Source organism: Podarcis bocagei (assembly GCF_964188305.1).
Source record: "Podarcis bocagei genome assembly, chromosome: 5".
Classification (NCBI taxonomy): domain Eukaryota; kingdom Metazoa; phylum Chordata; class Lepidosauria; order Squamata; family Lacertidae; genus Podarcis; species Podarcis bocagei.
In genome coordinates this window covers 3,217,093-3,232,038 of record NC_138129.1, presented here as the reverse complement: position 1 = coordinate 3,232,038, position 14,946 = coordinate 3,217,093, and the positions used below count along the sequence as shown (strand labels likewise).

The window sequence follows — 14,946 nt, the reverse complement described above, 5'->3', positions numbered from 1 at the left end:
CCTTGCAAGTTGATTGCAGAGGTTGGATACTAAGCAAGCGGACTGCTGAGCTCTTTGCTGAAGATGGAGGGCAATAGGTATGAAGATAGCAGCACGGAGAGGCCCACAAGTTCCCTGCTGAGCACACCCCGGAAACTCAGCGTCCACCCCTCCGTGAGCTGGTGAGTGTTGGGGCAGGGCCACCGGATCTTTCCCTTAATGTGTTTGTCTGCTCCCAACTTCCTACCTGTGCACCAAGCAGAAATGCAAATTCACATTAAATCAGAATATGCTTATGCGTTTGTTGAAAGGCTCTCCCTTCCCCTTCCAACGCCTGCCTATGTGTTCATGGAGAATGTGCTCTGTGCTTAAGAAGCCTCCCCACCCACTAGACCCAGCTGGCTGGTGGCAGTCCTAAATGTGGATTGTAGGCTCTTTGGAGGCAGGGTCCTCTCTGCTGCTTGTTTGTTACCCTCTCTGAAGCTCACTGGTAGATAATAAGGTGTCCCTGTGTATTATAGTCACTCCCTGTTTACCTGCCCTCTCTCCCTGATTGAGCTGGGATAGAATGGCTCAGGCAATCCTTAAGGTACTCTGCATCTAAATTATTCAGGGCTTTATAAATTAAGGGTATTGACAAGCTGGAAGGTGTGCGGAAGAGGGCAGCCAAGATAATCAAGGGTCTGGAAACCAAGCCTTGTGAGGAGCGGTTGAAGAAACAGGGTATGTTTAGCATGGAAAAGAGGAAATATGATAAAAGGTATAGGCACCCTTGACCATTGGGTCCAGTTATGGACAACTCTGGGGTTGCGCGCTCATTTCGCTCTATAGCCAAGGGAGCCGGCGTACAGCTTCCGGGTCATGTGGCCAGCATGACTAAGCTGCTTCTGGCGAACCAGAGCAGGGCATGGAAACGCTGTTTACCTTCCCACTGGAGCGGTACCTATTTATCTGCTTGCACTTTGACGTGCTTTTGAACTGCTAGGTGGGCAGGAGCTGGAACCAAACAACAGGAGCTCACCGACCTTCTGATCGGCAAGCCCTTAGGCTCTGTGGTTTAGACCACAATGCCACCCATCTGGAAGAGAGGAGATATGATAGCCATCTTCATATACCTCAAGGATTGTCACATGGAAGAGGGAACATGCTTGTTTTCTCCTGCTCTGTAAGGTAGGACTCGAACCAATGGCTTCAAATTGCAGGAAAGGAGATTCCGGCTAGACATACGGAAAAAACCTTTTGGCAATCAGAGCTGTTTGACAGTGGAGTGGTCTCCCTTGGGAGGTGGTTGACTCTCCATCCTTGAAGACTTTTAAGCAGAGGGTGGATGGCCATCTGCCATAGCTGCTTTAGCTGATATTCCTGCCTTGCAGGGCTTGGACTAAATGACTCTTGCGGTTCCTTCCAATTCTACAATTCTATGATACTATCATTCTGTGAACCTGGCTTGGTAGTCGATGGGCAGTCAGGGCAGCTGCTTTAACAACGGTGCCACATGTTTCTGACCAGAAGCTCTCACTTCTGCGCCAGATGGAGCTTCTGAACCAGGCCCAAGGGCAGCCCCACAGAGAGCACATTACAGTAGTCCAGCCTTGAGGTTACCAACGCATGGACTTCAGTGGTCAGGCTATGCCTGTCTGGGAACGGCCATAGTCGGTGAACCAAACAAAGCTGATAAAAGGCAGTCCTAGCCAGAGAGGAAACTTGGGCCTCTATCAACAAAGATGTTTCCAGGAGTACCTCTAAGCTATGCATTTGCTCCTTCAGGTAACATCAATTTCCTAAATGTGGGAATGACCCATCCAAAGAGCCTCTGGGATTCCCTTGCAGAGGGAGCAGCTGCCAGTCAGACCAGGTGATACAGTGGGCTTGATGTGCCATTGATGCTGGGCGCAGACATGATATGCGAAAGCACATGTGTGTGTGTGTGTGTGTGTGTGTCATGACAGCTGATGCCTCAACTCTCTCAGCAGCAATGGCTCCTCAGTGCACCCTTTGAGTCTGACTACAGGTGAAGGGAAGGCAACATCCTGCAAAACAGATTAAGAGCCTGCAAAATTCTGGCTGTAGCGTGGCATCTCTTAAAACAGCTTTCATAAGCTGTTCATCTTTTTGTGTCCAGGTGTTCTTGGACTCCATTTCCCATCAGCCGCAGCTAGCCCAGCCAATGGTTGGGGGTTCTGGGAGTTGTAGTTCCAACAGCATTTGGAGAACGCCATCTTGGCTACCTTACGTGACTGATTGAAGGCAGCATCTTGAGTGTGTGTGTCAGGCAGAACTGGCCTGCTTTGCCTTCTCAAGGTTGTCGCATCCTGTGCGTTCAGCCAGCTGTCTGCCAACCTGGTGCCCTCCAGATGTTGCCCGAGTGCAACTCTCATCAGTCCCAAGCTGATGCAGCTGTACTTATGGGAGTTGTGTTGTAAACAAAAATTGCCCTTTCCCCCTTATGGGGTATCCAAGAGCCCATATAGAGTCCTTACATAGGTTTCCTATTGGTAGGAGAGAATAACAGAGACCAACCAGAGAATATTGAGAAGCAAAGCAGCTAGTAAGCCTGATCTTTTATTGATCTGTTGCAACAGGGTGCTCCCCTCACACGCAGGAGAGATGAGGAACCCAGAAAAATGGCGCGCAAGGCAAGGCCTTATAAAGACTTTTGAAATTGCCACCCTGTAGATCAAGACCACCCCCAGAAACATCAAACACACATCACAGAAGGGGTGTAACCTAAGACCACCCCTCAGATACATCATACCTACATCACAGAAAAGGCGGTCTAAAACAGAAATTTGAATGTTGTTTTTCTCCTGTCGTTGTTTATCTCCTGTCTGGCAGGTTACTTGATTGAATTGCCTGGGTAGGCTGGCCCATCTTCACCCTATTCATATCTTAAATGTGCCCTTAAGACCGGATTTGTGAGGAAAGAGACAATGGGAGGTTTCCCACTTTGACCTTGCAGAGAAAACATTGGCTCAGTTTAGGAATCAAAATGGTTCCAGGTTGGTCTTCCTGTGCTGATCTATGTACGTGCTTGGTTGGTACACTTATGAACATTATGACATAGATTCCCTAGAAAGCAGCTATTGATTTATAATTTGTTTTACAAATTTATAAACCACTTCACAGCCTGCGGCCATCAAAGCAGTATATGGCAGGATAAAAACAAGGTTATGAATCCTTAAAAATTTAGATTTAGATTTAGATTTAGATAAAAAATAAAGATTTAACAAGTTAGCCCCCACCCACCACAGGGAGGAGAGGGCTGTGAATGGCAAGCCAAAGAAACCAACAGGTGCAGCTTCTCCCATCTGCTGCACTTCCAAGCTGTGCCACGCTTCACCTGTTGAACCTCTGCCCATCAAAGACTTTGCTGAATGTGCTTGGAGGTCTGTGTAGCCTGTCAGGCCCCTTTGGAAAACAGAGCCCTGCCCAAGGAACAAGATGCCGCCTATGCCTTAAAGAGAGAGTGGCTTATTTTCAGTGCTGTGCTAAGTAAGCGTCCTATCACCGCTTGTGCAATGAGACCTCCTCCTCCTCCTTCTGTGCCCCCCAAATCTGTTCTGGAGTTACCCCCAGATTTATGGAGGGCCTGGGTTGCTCACACATGGGGAGGAGCAGGGTTGTGTGTGAGAGAGTTTTGTTGAGTGGACAGGAGACATAAAATAAAGTACAGTGGACACTCGAGTTGCAAAAGTGATCCGTGCAGGAGGCACGTTCGCAACCTGCAGCGTCCGCAACCCGCAGCGCCACGTCTGCACATGCGCGGGTTGCAATCTGGCGCTTCTGTGCATGTGTTGGTGCTGACCTTTAAAGCCCTAAACAGCCTTGGTCCAGTATATCTGAAGGAGCGTCTCCACCCCCATCGTTCTATCCGGACACTGAGGTCCAGCAACGAGGGCCTTCTGGCGGTTCCCTCACTGCGAGAAGCCAAGTTACAGGGAACCAGGCAGAGGGCCTTCTCGGTAGTGGCGCCTTCCCTGTGGAACACCCTCCCACCAGATGTCAAAGAGAACAACAACTACCAGGCTTTTAGAAGACATCTGAAGGCAGCCCTGTTTCGGGAAGCTTTTAATATTTCATGTATTATAGTATTTTAATATTCTTTTGGAAGCCGCCCAGAGTGGCTGGGGAGGCCCAGCCAGATGGGAGGGGTATAAATAATAAATTATTATTATTATTATTATTATTATTATTATTATTATTATTATTATTATGTGCAAAGCGCCAAAACCCGTTGTGGTACTTCTGGGTTTCGGTGCATCTGTAACCCGAAAAAACGCAACCTGAAGCGTCTGTAACCCGAGGTATGACTGTACAGGTACCTCACTTTTCCGACATCTCTGTTGCCGAACGTTTCGATTTCCAAACGCCAGAAACCTGGAAGTAAATGCTTCCATTTTCAAACGCGCCTCGGAAGTCAAATGGCTTGCGCTGTGTACCTGTTGTTTTTCACAATTTTCATGATTGAATTAGCAGACCGCCTTTTGCGCCTCGGTTTCCGAACGTTTCTGAAGTCTAATTGTCTTCCGGAATGGGATTACATTCAAAAACCGAGGTACCACTGTACTTACTTATGCAGCACATAGTTAAACTGTGGAACTCCCTCCCATAGGAGGCAGTGAGGGCCACTAGCCTTGATGAGGATTAGACCAATTCACAGAGGAAAGGGCTGTCAATGACTACTCGCCATGAAAGCTGTTTTCTTCCCTCCTCGGCTGGAGGCAGCAATGCTTCTGGATCCCCGTTGCTGGAAACCACAGGAGAGGAAAGTTGCTCTTGTGTTCAGATCCTGCTGGGGGTGGTTTCCCTTTGGGTCCTCTTGGTTGGCCTCTGTGAGAATAGGACTCTGGAGTAGACGGGCCACTGCCCTGATCCGGCAGATGCTCAGAGATTGGGAGGGGTCCTCGATCAACAGATGGGAGCAGACCATTGGCATGATCCTGTGAATGCTCTTTGTATGTTGAATTCTGGTGCTGGAGGAGACTCTTGAGAGTCCCATGGACTGCAAGAAGTTCAAACCTCTCCATTCTGAAGGAAATCAGCCCTGAGTGCTCACTGGAAGGACAGATCCTGAAGCTGAGGCTCCAAGACTTTGGCCACCTCATGAGAAGAGAAGACTCCCTGGAAAAGACCCTGATGTTGGGAAAGATGGAGGGCACAAGGAGAAGGGGACGACAGAGGACGAGATGGTGGGACAGTGTTCTCGGAGCTACCAGCATGAGTTTGACCAACTGCGGGAGGCAGTGGAAGACAGGAGTGCCTGGCGTGCTCTGGTCCAGGGGGTCACGAAGAGTCGGACACGACTAAACAACAACATGTAGACTGGGATAGTTCATTCGCTGGAGACACTTGCTCTCAAGGTCATGAGTTCGTGCCCCATGCTGGGCAAAAGATGACTGCATTTGGGGTGGGACGGGACTAGATGACCCTCAGGGTCCCTTCCAACTCTACAGTTCCATGTTTAAAAGGAGCAGGGCGAGGGATTGCAGTCAAGGAAAACCGGGGATACAGTGAGCTGGCATAGGAAGCAGTGCATGTATCTGGCTTTGCCCGCTACTCCTTCCGGCAAGAACCCAATAGTTTCAGGCTCCCTGACCCGCTTAGCAGGCAATGCCAGGGACTGAGCCCCCTCTTCTCCCATGCAGAGCTGCTGTTTGCCTGCTGAACTTTGGCCCCATCCAAGCCGCTTGCCCTTGGGGATTCCAGCCTGCCTGGAATCCCCAAAGGAGGGGCAGGTGGATCTCAGGGGTGGGGCCTGGGAGGGGGGACGGAACCTGGAGTTTACCGGCTTTTCAGATCCCTAGCAGAAAACAGTTTTACTGGCCAGAGCAGAGCGGCAAGTGCTGCCTTGTGCTGGCGATCCTACTTCTCCGTGGGCAGTAGTGAACGCCGTTAGAAAAGAAATCAGTTTCAGATTAATCGCTGGCCACCCATAAGCAGCTCCCAGAATTTTGCAGATCCGCACAGAGTGCAGCTATAGCATCTTGAACGTCCGGAGCTGAACGGAAAGGTACCACTTCTTGCTCCAGTTGATGCAAGCTTGTGCACACAAATGCTTTTAAAGATTCTTCGTTTTCAAGCATCTGCTTCTGCCTTCTTTTTGCTGCCAACGCTGTGGGTTAAACCACAGAGCCTAGGACTTGCTGATCAGAAGGTCGGCAGTTCGAATCCCCGCAACGGGGTGAGCTCCTGTTGCTTGGTCCCTGCTCCTGCCAACTTAGCAGTTCGAAAGCACGTCAAAGTGCAAGTAGATAAATAGGTACCGCTCCGGTGGGAAGGTAAACGGCGTTTCCGTGCGCTGCTCTGGTTCGCCAGAAGCGGCTTAGTCATGCTGGCCACATGACCTGGAAGCTGTACGTCGGCTCCCTCGGCCAGTAAAGCGAGATGAGCGCCGCAACCCCAGAGTCGGCCATGACTGGACCTAATGGTCAGGGGTACCTTTACCTTTACCTCTCACCCATCTTCTGTGGAGCAGCAACGAGCTTTTCCAGGCCTTGCTTTCACTGCTTGGCATACCTGCCTCTGCTTGGCATCATGTTGTTTAGTCATTTAGTCGTGTCCGACTCTTCGTGACCCCCTGGACCAGAGCACGCCAGGCGCTCCTGTCTTCCACTGCCTCCCGCAGTTTGGTCAAACTCATGCTGGTAGCTTCGAGAACACTGTCCAACCATCTCGTCCTCTGTCGTCCCCTTCTCCTTGTGCCCTCCATCTTTCCCAACATCATGGTCTTTTCCAGGGAGTCTTCTCTTCTCATGAGGTGGCCAAAGTATTGGAGCCTCAGCTTCAGGATCTGTCCTTCCAGTGAGCACTCAGGGCTGATTTCCTTCAGAATGGAGAGGTTTGATCTTCTTGCAGTCCATGGGACTCTCAAGAGTCTCCTCCAGCACCAGAATTCAAAAGCATCCATTCTTTGGCAATCAGCCTTCTTTATGGTCCAGCTCTCTCTTCCATACATCACTACTGGGAAAACCATCCCTGTCCCCATTGCCACCTGCCTGCTCTCCATCTTCCCGGCAGCCTCCTCTTTGAGGCTCCCCTTGCAGCTCAGGTTGCCAACTTTCTTTCCCAGCTTCCGCTCCTGTGCCTTTCACAACAGCTTTGATCAGCTGTTGTTAACAGGCAACTGTGCCAGTCTCTCATACTACTTTTAAGGAGGGTTATTTGCTGTGGGATCATAATGAAACATAGATTGGTGCTTCTCTTGCAAGCTGGGAAAAGCCCCACTTGCTGATTTTTGTTGATCAAGCTGTTCTTCAAGGCACAGGAGGAGGTTTTTCTCAGGTCACTTGGCAACCCTTCCCCTCAAAATTCCCATTGTCCTAGGCATGTTTTGCAATAACGAATTTCATTCTCGCAAGCAGTTTTTGAGCTCTGAGCGCAGTGCTGCGCCTAAGATTTCAGATTAAAACTGCCGCATGGAAGGAAAGGAGGATTTTTTTCTGCTTCCGCACTTCCAGCTACTTTCTGAAGACTGGAGAAGAAACCCTCTTAAGAATATTAAGGGGTTAGGCAGGGAAAGGACTAGACCATGTAAAAAATGAACATAATATTTTATCTGCAGTTAATTCATTTTCAGCTTTGCATTCTTGTTACTAAAAAGTGTGCCTAGACATTCTGTCGTTGTGCCCATAACCTCGGTTTAAGGTGCCATAAAGCTGCTAGCTAAGTGTGAGCTTCCTGGTTGAGTGATCATTACCCATTTTACAGAAGGAATCACTGAGGCAGAGCACGAGGAACACACCCAAGACCACTCCTTAAATCTCAGAGAAGCTGAAAGCCCACAGCCTTGATTCCATCCAAAGGAGTGGGGACCTCGTCTTTCAAATACTTAAAAGTGCTCATTGGTTTTGCTTTCTTTCTAATATTTTTAGGGGAGGCCTCGAATTTGAGAAAGACCCTGCCACTCAGCAGCTTCCTCCGGCACCAGCTCCCGCCCCAGTAAGTATGAGTTGGGAAGATGTACTGTTGTTTATTTATGCATCTGTCAAAAGTCGTATGTACGTATTCCATGAAAATATATCAAAGCGGTTTACAGCAAGCTGTAATCTGGGATACCTGAGGCCCCTCTGTCAGGCCTTCTCTGGCCATGCTTCATAGAACTGTAGAGTTGGAAGGGACCTCCAGGGTCATCTAGTCCAACCCCCTGCAATGCAGAAATCTTGCCCACAGCTGTCCCTGGTTGGGCTCAAACCATCAACCTTCTGGCCTTGAACTGTGAAAATGCTTATTAATTTACCTAGATGAAGATTTGTGTGCAGAAAGCTCTGGAACTGAAGTGGCTTGAACGTGGCCTGTTGCGCAAATGCAAGAGCCCCGTCCACATTTTGCCTCTGGGCCGCCCACCACCAATGTACGGCCCCCTGGAAGGTTTGACTGTGAGCAAATGTGGCTCTTGGCTCTGATACAGATATGTACCTTGCCTATGCCTGTAGTGATTGAACCACTCTCCAATGTATGTGTCTCCATTTACATTTTAGTAAAAGCCGTTTCCATGTCTTTGGTCCTCCACCCACCCTCCATCGTATTGGGATCCATCTGGATAGTAAAAGATGCCTTTGCCATGTTTTTTATTCTCAAAATATTCTCCTATGTAGCGTACACCATTCTTGAATCTGTACAAGCCCTGAAACATATACATTATAGAGACTTCTTGTTCATGCTCTGGTTGTTTTACTAAAGCATATATATTATGGTGAGAGCTGGACCATAAAGAAGGCTGATCGCCGAAGAATTGATGCTTTTGAATTACGGTGCTGGAGGAGACTCTTAAGAGTCCCATGGACTGCAAGAAGATCAAACCGATCCATTCTGAAGGAAATCAGCCCTAAGTGCTCACTGGAAGGATAGATCCTGAAGCTGAGGCTCCAAGACTTTGGCCACCTCATGAGAAGAGAAGACTCCCTGGAAAAGACCCTGATGTTGGGGAAGATGGAGGGCACAAGGAGAAGGGGACGACAGAGGACGAGATGGTGGGACAGTGTTCTCAGAGCTACCAACATGAGTCTGACCAAACTGCGGGAGGCAGTGGAAGACAGGAGGGCCTGGCGTGTTCTGGTCCAGGGGGTCACGAAGAGGCGGACATGACTAAACGACTAAACAACAACAATTATGCTGACTAATGGGGGAATGAGGGCAGTTGCAGTTTCTGCTAGTTTAGTGTATATTGGCCATTTTCATAATATATAGGTAAAGGTAAAGGGACCCCTGGCAATTAGGTCCAGTTGTGGCCGACTCTGGGGTTGCGGCGCTCATCTTGCTTTATTGGCCGAGGGAGCCGGCGTACAGCTTCCGGGTCATGTGGCCAGCATGACTAAGCCGCTTCTGGCGAACCAGAGCAGCGCACGGAAACGCCGTTTGCCTTCCTGTCGGAGCGGTACCTATTTATCTACTTGCACTTTGACGTGTTTTCGAACTGCTAGGTTGGCAGGAGCAGGGACCGAGCAACGGGAGCTCACCCGGTCGCGGGGATTCGAACTGCCGACCTTCTGATCAGCAAGCCCAAGAGGCTCAGTGGTTTAACCCACAGCGCCACCCGCGTCCCTTATTATACATATAAGAACTTAATTTTATTATTTCACTTCCCACCAAACGTGAAGAAATGGACCAATGACTTAGGGAAATGGCGGGCTGCTCAGGCCCTTTCTTCCAAGGGCATGCAGCGTAATTCTGGTGTTTTCGGTGACAGACTGACCCCCTGTCTTCCTTCCTTCCTCCCAGCCCAGGCTTCCTGGTCTCCTGAGCAAGTTGGGCCCGGTGTGCTCATCCCACAGGCAGCTGATGAAGGCTGCCGGCTTGTACGATGAGTCTCGCACCAAGCAAGTGGAGGACCAGATCAACTATGACCACTTGCGGAAGCTGGAGCGCATGTTCCGCGAGGCGGACATCGATGGCGGAGGAGGTGAGGCTGCTTTCTGTGGGCTCCTTTCAAACCCACACACCATTTAAAAAAAAATAATATTCATTTTTCTTTTTCATTCATTACATACATCTCAAAGGAGGGAAAGAGGGGAGGGGAATGTTTGGTTTGGTCTGTGAATTTTTTTTTTATATTTCTGTATTTTTATTTCTCTTTTAAACTTTTTGTTTCTTCTGTACAGTGGTGCCCCGCAAGACGAATGCCTCGCAAGACGAAAAACCCACTAGACGAAAGGGTTTTCTGTTTTTCGATGCGCTTCGCAAGACGAATTTCCCTATGGGCTTGCTTCGCAAGACGAAAACGTCTTGCGAGTCTTGCGATTTTTTTCGCTCCCCCCCCTTTTTCTAAGCCGCTAAGCCGCTAAGCCTTTAATAGCCGCTAAACCGCTAAACCGCTAATAGCGCTAATCCGCTAAGCCGCTAATAGGGTTGCTTCGCAAGACGAAAAAACCGCTAGACGAAGAGACTCGCGGAACGGATTATTTTTGTCTTGCGAGGCACCACTGTATTTTTTGTATTTCTTTGGCTTTTGGAAAATTAAAAATAAGTAAGTAAGTAAGTAAGTAAGTAAGTAAGTAATACAGTGGTACCTTGGGTTACAGATGCTTCAGGTTACAGACTCCGCTAACCCAGAAATAGTACCTCAGGTTAAGAACTTTGCTTCAGGATGAGAACAGAAATTGTGCTCCGGTGGCACGGTAGCAGCAGGAGGCCCCATTAGCTAAAGTGCTGCTTCAGGTTAAGAACAGTTTCAGGACCTCCGGAACAAATTAAGAACTTAACCTGAGGTACCACTGTAATAACATGTATACTACTACTGCTACTACTACTAATACACCAACACCTCAAAGCAATTTACAAAAAGGCAACACAGAAAAACCCCGAGAAAGATTTACAGCAGTGCTTTAAAACTTACAAGAAGTTGAAACACTAAGATGGATTAAATTCCGCCGCCCTCCAAGCTTCCAGGCTGAGTCCTTTCCCCTGGAGTGGCTGATGATCTGGTCCTTCTGTAGGCAAGGCAGGTGTCCTACCCGCACTGGGGGCATCTCCCTCAGGATCCTCCATCTCTTGGTGTCCCTTCTGGTTGCAGAGTAATGTTCTGTGCCTGGGAAGGGGAGCTCTTATTGTTATTATTTAAATGATTTCTTTATTCGATTTTAAAAAAATGTAAACATATTACAAACATCAATTCAAAATCCAAATATCGAGAGTGCTTTGAATCTCCTCACTCTTCCCCCCCCCCAATCCCTTTCATGGGTCCTAATGTTAATATTTACAACTGCATATCAGTATTTATCCAAACTTTTATCCTTCTAAATTACCCATACTTTCCGTTACTTTACAAGTGTGGTTAGAATCTTGCTAATGCTTTAACCTGCTTGCAGTGGTCTCGTAAGTAAATAATAATAATAATAATAATAATAATAATAATAATAATAATAATAATAATTTATTTTATTTATACCCCGCCCTCCCCGGCCAGAGCCAGGCTCAGGGCAGCTAACAACCAATAAAATCACAGTAAAAAACATGATGGGGGGGGGAACCAATTTCAAGACAAGTCAAGTAACCTTTATTGGCACCACATAAGAACATTCAGAATACATTCAGAATAGGCCAGTGCGATCTCGTTGCCACCCCAACGGCACAATTTAAAATACAGATTAAAATGCAATTTAAAATGCAGCCAAAAAATCAAGACCATAAGGGGAGGGATAAATTTCCCCCAATCTTTTTTTTTTTAAAGTTCTTGTCTTCTTGATTTCTGAGCTTCCCAGTTAATTGTGCCATTTCGGCATAGTCCATCATCTTGGATTGCCATTCTTCCCGTGTTTTATTGAAGTTTTTATTAGACAAACAGATTCTTAAAATACATACAATACCAACAAAATATTCACTATGTTGTAAAGATTATAGAGAATATAAATATACAGTGGACGCTTGGGTTGCGAACGTGATCCGTGCGGGATGCACGTTTGCAACCCGCAGTGTTTGCAACCCGCAGTGGTGCGTCTGCGCCCACACGGGTTACGATTCGCGCTTATGTGCAAAGCACGTTTTAGCGCTTCTGCGCATGCGTGGCACCCGAAACCCGGAAGTAACCCGTTCCGGTACTTCCGGGTTTTGGCGGGTCCGTAACCCAAAAAAACGCAACCTGGAGCCGCCTGTAACCTGAGGTATGACTGTAAAATGAAAAGAATGGAAAAGAACAGAAGAAAGAAAAAACAAAGAGAAAGAAGAATGAAAGTGTGAATAAAGGCATAATGACATCCACTATTTGAATCAGCAAAGAAAAGAAACTTCCGACTTATACCCGCTGTACTAATTTACAGTGTTGTACTATTTTATTGTTGTTAGCCGCCCTGAGCCCGGCTTCGGCTGGGGAGGGCGGGATATAAATAAAATTTATTATTATTATTATTATTATTATTATTATTATTATTATTATTATTATTATTACAATTAAATTAATTACACAGTTGCTTTCCTGCCTTTCAGGTCTGGACATGGAAGAATTCCGAAGCGCCATGAAGAAGATCATGGGGGACGTTTCCGATGAAGACATTGACGTGATTTTCATGAAGGTGGACACCAACTGTGACGGCGCCGTGGACTGGGCAAGTGCCTGCTTGCATTTGTTCTGCAATGTTTTGAGAAGCCGTTCGGCATAACTCCTTTGGCTTTGCATGGCACAGGTGGGGCAAGGAGTTATTGCAGGGCACAGATGCTCAGCGCTCCCTGAGAAATCTGACTTGGCCACCCTCTGGCTTCTGGTCTCCGCGCTGTAAAGAATACCATCGCCGCCCTCAGAGCTAGAAACTTGCTCTGCTGTTTTTACATGGTAGCTCAGATTCCCAGGATGCTGAATGGCACGCCCTGCGTTGTACGCCCTGGGCTTTTCCTCTGCTCCTCAGCACAGCATCCTGTTATGGAAAAATCTAGGTGCGAGGCTGCTCAGTCACCCAGCTGGTCGGGCAAAGCCCGCGGCTCCCTTCGGAATAAAGGAAGGAGTCCAGCCACCAACCGGAGCAAATAGCTGTAGACCAAAGTTTATTGCGCAACAGGTTCAAAGAAGAATTTTGAACCCCGAGGATGGGGAGACAAGGACTTTTAAAACTTTCCCACCATATCCCAGAATACAGTTCGTTCCGCATCATTGCTGCATCATTGACATGCCACCAAAGGGGAGGGGTAGACAGGGGTTACACTAGTTCAACCTTGGCAAACATGTCCAGACAAGTCCTTGGTACATGATTAGCATAAGTAGACATGTCAGGGCAAGACTCAGGTATAAGATGAGCATAGGCAAACACCTCTGAAGTCCCACCACCCAAAGTACAAGAGAACTTCCTTTGCATGCCTGGCCCCTTGGCAAGTCCAGTGATGGGATTAGGCTTTCCTTGGCCAACAATCAGCTCAGCAATTGTCACCTCTGGACACTTCCTGGAGTCCCTTTTCCAAGGGCTAAATAGTGTTGGAATGGAGGAAACTGGCAAAGGGGTTGATTTTATATGATTGTTAAAGCTAGGTACAGTAATGTCCCTGAGCTGTCAAGTTGAAAGGATACATTCAGGCATAATATTTGTAACATTTAACTTTAAAGATGTGCCCCCCCCCCCCGGTAATTTCCGTAACAATCCTATAAATGGATTGGTCTATCCTTTGGCCTCGGCTGATGGAAGTTGCCATCCAAAACCTCTTGAGGGCACCAGCTTGGCAAAGGCGGCTATAAAACACTTACAGTCTTTTCCCCCTCTCCCAGCAAGACTTTCTGTTTGTAGCTCCCTGTCCCACCCTTGCCTTAGTTGACTCCCCAACATTGTCCCCATGGCTGCCTTGTAGATTGTAAGCCCACAACCTTCTGTTCCACAGTCAAATAGCTCTTGACATTGGAAAGTTATTCCTGATGTTCTCTCGGAATCTCCTTTCTTGCAAATTGAAGCCATTGGTTCAAGTCCTACTGTCCAGAGCAGGAGAAAACTGTCGACATGTAGAGGGCCGGGAGGCCAGCTGGCAAGCCCCAGCTGTGCCGTCTCCTTCCATCGACCCCAGCTCTGATGTAAATCAGCGACCCGGGCTTCGAAGCCAGGGCACGCTATCAGCAGAGAGTACTGCGCACACAGAATAGGCGTGAGGCTTGTGGAAGCATACTACAACTACAGATTTATTAATCATAAATCAGGACAAAGAAACATGTTGTCTCTCTCTCTCATGTCGTCTCATGGAGAACGGGAAAAGCAAAAGCTATACACAACAGAAGTTCCCAGCATGCTGCGCTGGAATGTAAACAGACATGTGACATGCAACAATTCCACACGTCTGTTCCTTAAGGTGGAATGGAAATCTCAGCAAAAACAAGCCTGTTCCCATCCTGTGCTCAGGTTCCATATATGTGCAAATAAAATAACAATCATAAAGACACCACATACTCCTAAATCAGGATTTCCCAAACTTGGGTCTCCTGCTGTTTTTGGACTACAGTTCCCATCGTCCTTGACATGCTGGCTAGGGATGATGGGAATTGTAGTTCAGAAACAGCTGGAGACTCAAGTTTGGGGAACTCTGTCCTATAGATACCACAGTCTCTGCTGACCTTCACCCCAAGGAAACCAAACTTGGGTGAGCGCCTGGAACTCCATCAGGCTCTCTCCACTCAGAGATTGGGGTGGCGTGTAAGACTGGGATCGGCTGGGTTACGTATTAGCCGGGCCCGAGAGAATCCTTGGAAAAGCACCATGCTGGCGGAGAGAGTGAGAATGACAACGGCAATTTCTCTCCCTGCAGGAGGAGTATCTGAATTACATGCTGCGTGAATACAGAGGGAAGGACGACATGCTGAAAAATAAGATGCTTCCCGAGTTCCAGACGACCATGAAACCGGTTTCCGTGTAAGGGTCCCTTTGCCCTCTGGGCGTGAGGGAAGGGGTTAAGGCCAAGTGGAGCTGCCAATTCCTAGAGTGGCTGAACAGCCAGTCCCTTTTCCCAGGGGAATTCCCTGGGAATTGCAGCTCTGGAGGGGAATGGTGTGTGTGTGTGTCTAATAATAAT

General features: G+C 47.9%; 1 protein-coding gene and 1 long non-coding RNA gene across 4 annotated transcripts in view; one reads left to right on the top strand and one right to left on the bottom strand.

Moving 5' to 3' along the window:
- The first annotated feature begins 21 nt into the window (after window positions 1-21).
- EFCAB8 (EF-hand calcium binding domain 8) overlaps window positions 22-14,946 on the top strand; it is a 62,081-nt gene continuing 47,156 nt past the window's right edge. For 2 of the 3 annotated variants that reach the window (XR_014008581.1, XM_081196020.1), the window contains exons 1-5: window positions 22-161; window positions 7,851-7,917; window positions 9,697-9,877; window positions 12,397-12,515; window positions 14,683-14,786. Coding sequence is in view for 2 of the 3 variants with exons in the window: in XM_081196020.1 (XP_081052146.1) it covers window positions 64-161; window positions 7,851-7,917; window positions 9,697-9,877; window positions 12,397-12,515; window positions 14,683-14,786 (569 nt within the window). In the remaining variant the exon portion in view is untranslated. Of the gene's footprint in view, window positions 162-5,757; window positions 5,990-7,850; window positions 7,918-9,696; window positions 9,878-12,396; window positions 12,516-14,682; window positions 14,787-14,946 lie in introns of those variants that run through there. The other variant, XM_081196021.1, reaches the window with a different exon arrangement.
- LOC308588421 lies at window positions 102-12,505 on the bottom strand. The gene is made up of 3 exons (XR_014008740.1): window positions 12,374-12,505; window positions 10,811-11,002; window positions 102-226 (listed from the first exon to the last, which is right to left on the bottom strand). It is a non-coding gene; the product is annotated as an uncharacterized lncRNA (long non-coding RNA).